General features: G+C 43.4%; 1 protein-coding gene across 1 annotated transcript in view; it reads right to left on the bottom strand.

Annotated features, from left to right (window-relative positions):
* Window positions 1-430: 430 nt before the first annotated feature.
* The window catches only part of ANKRD27 (ankyrin repeat domain 27 (VPS9 domain)), a 67,453-nt gene continuing 66,578 nt past the window's right edge, over window positions 431-1,305 (bottom strand). The window contains 3 exon segments of the mRNA XM_005862483.2: window positions 431-771; window positions 774-844; window positions 846-934. Of these exon segments, the coding sequence (XP_005862545.1) occupies window positions 704-771; window positions 774-844; window positions 846-934 (228 nt within the window). The 3' untranslated portion in view covers window positions 431-703.

Here is a 1,305-nt window from a genome sequence, read left to right as displayed (position 1 = left end):
GGGAGTTCCACGGATCAGGAGTTTGATCGCTCGCTATGATGTGCGCTGACCACCAGGGGCAGTGTGGAATGAAGGAAGGCCCCCTACCCGTGCATGAATTTTGTGCAGTGGGCCTCTAGTAGTACCATAAAACCTAAATTGCTTCTCTTCAGCTCATCGCAGATGGAGGAATTCTTTTAGCTTGTGGTTTGTTAATTTATATAGTTGACAGAGGTTTAGCACCTTTCAAGGTAGGAGGTCAGAATCTGGTGGTGAAACGTCTCACTATAACCAAGGCACCCTAATACGTAAGAATAAACAGCTCTAGTTGGGTAGCTCAGTTGGTTAGAGCATTGTCCCAACATGCCAAGGTTGTGAGTTCGATCTCTGGTCAGGGCACATACAAGAAGCAACCAATTAATATATAAACAGGTGGAACAACAAATTGATGTTTTTCTTCCTTCATCTCTCTCTAAAGCAATAAAAAAATTTTTTTAAAAGAAGAAACACCCTTTTCAAGGGTATTCATTAGCTCTGAAGAGGAAAGAGATGGTGATTTTTTTCTTTGTTGTATTCTTTGGGCCATAGGAAAGCTTTCAGGAACTTTCTGCTTTCTCTCAAGCCAAACAGAAAGTACATTTAGTTCTATGTTGTCTGTATTCATGCTCGGCATCTTCTTGTTAAGGACTCACTTCTTGATAGCAAATTTAATTCCTTATTACTATCAAGACTGGGAAATGCTAGCCTCGTGGGGAGTGGTTGGGTTGTCAGCAGTCTCTGGGCCTTCGGTGCAGCTGTGTCCTTGACAGTGTGTCTCCGGAGCATTCGTGTGTTCCCAGGAGCAGTTTGTTTTAGTCCAGGCCTTGGGCTGGTCACCATCTCCTTTGTCAGCAGTCTGCGATGTGCTCTGGTCTGATAGGTTCTTCTGCTTCTGCGTGACTTTTTGCCTTCCTGGCTAAAGAGAAGGTACAATTTGAACAGTTTGCATGGGCACCGTACTTTAAACAACCACCATGACAGTAACAGCTACCTTTGAGAGCTTATATGTGCTCAGTACTTTCCAGACATAATTTTTTTTAAATCCTCACCTGAAGATATTTTTTCCATTGCTATTTTTAAAAATGTTTTTTATTGATTTCAGAGAAGAAGGAGACAGAGAGAGAGAGAGAAACATCAATGGTGAGGGAGAATCATTGATAGGCTGCCTCCTGCATACCCCCTACTGGGGATTGAACCCACAACCCAGGCATGTGCCCTGACCAGGAATCGAATTGTGATGATGTTCAACCACTGAGCCATGCTGGCTGGCCAGGCTCCATTGCTTTT

This window comes from Myotis brandtii, unplaced genomic scaffold (assembly GCF_000412655.1).
Source record: "Myotis brandtii unplaced genomic scaffold, ASM41265v1 scaffold165, whole genome shotgun sequence".
Classification (NCBI taxonomy): Eukaryota; Metazoa; Chordata; class Mammalia; order Chiroptera; family Vespertilionidae; genus Myotis; species Myotis brandtii.
The sequence above is the reverse complement of the archived record's forward strand: the minus strand, read 5'-3'. Positions and strand labels throughout refer to the sequence as shown.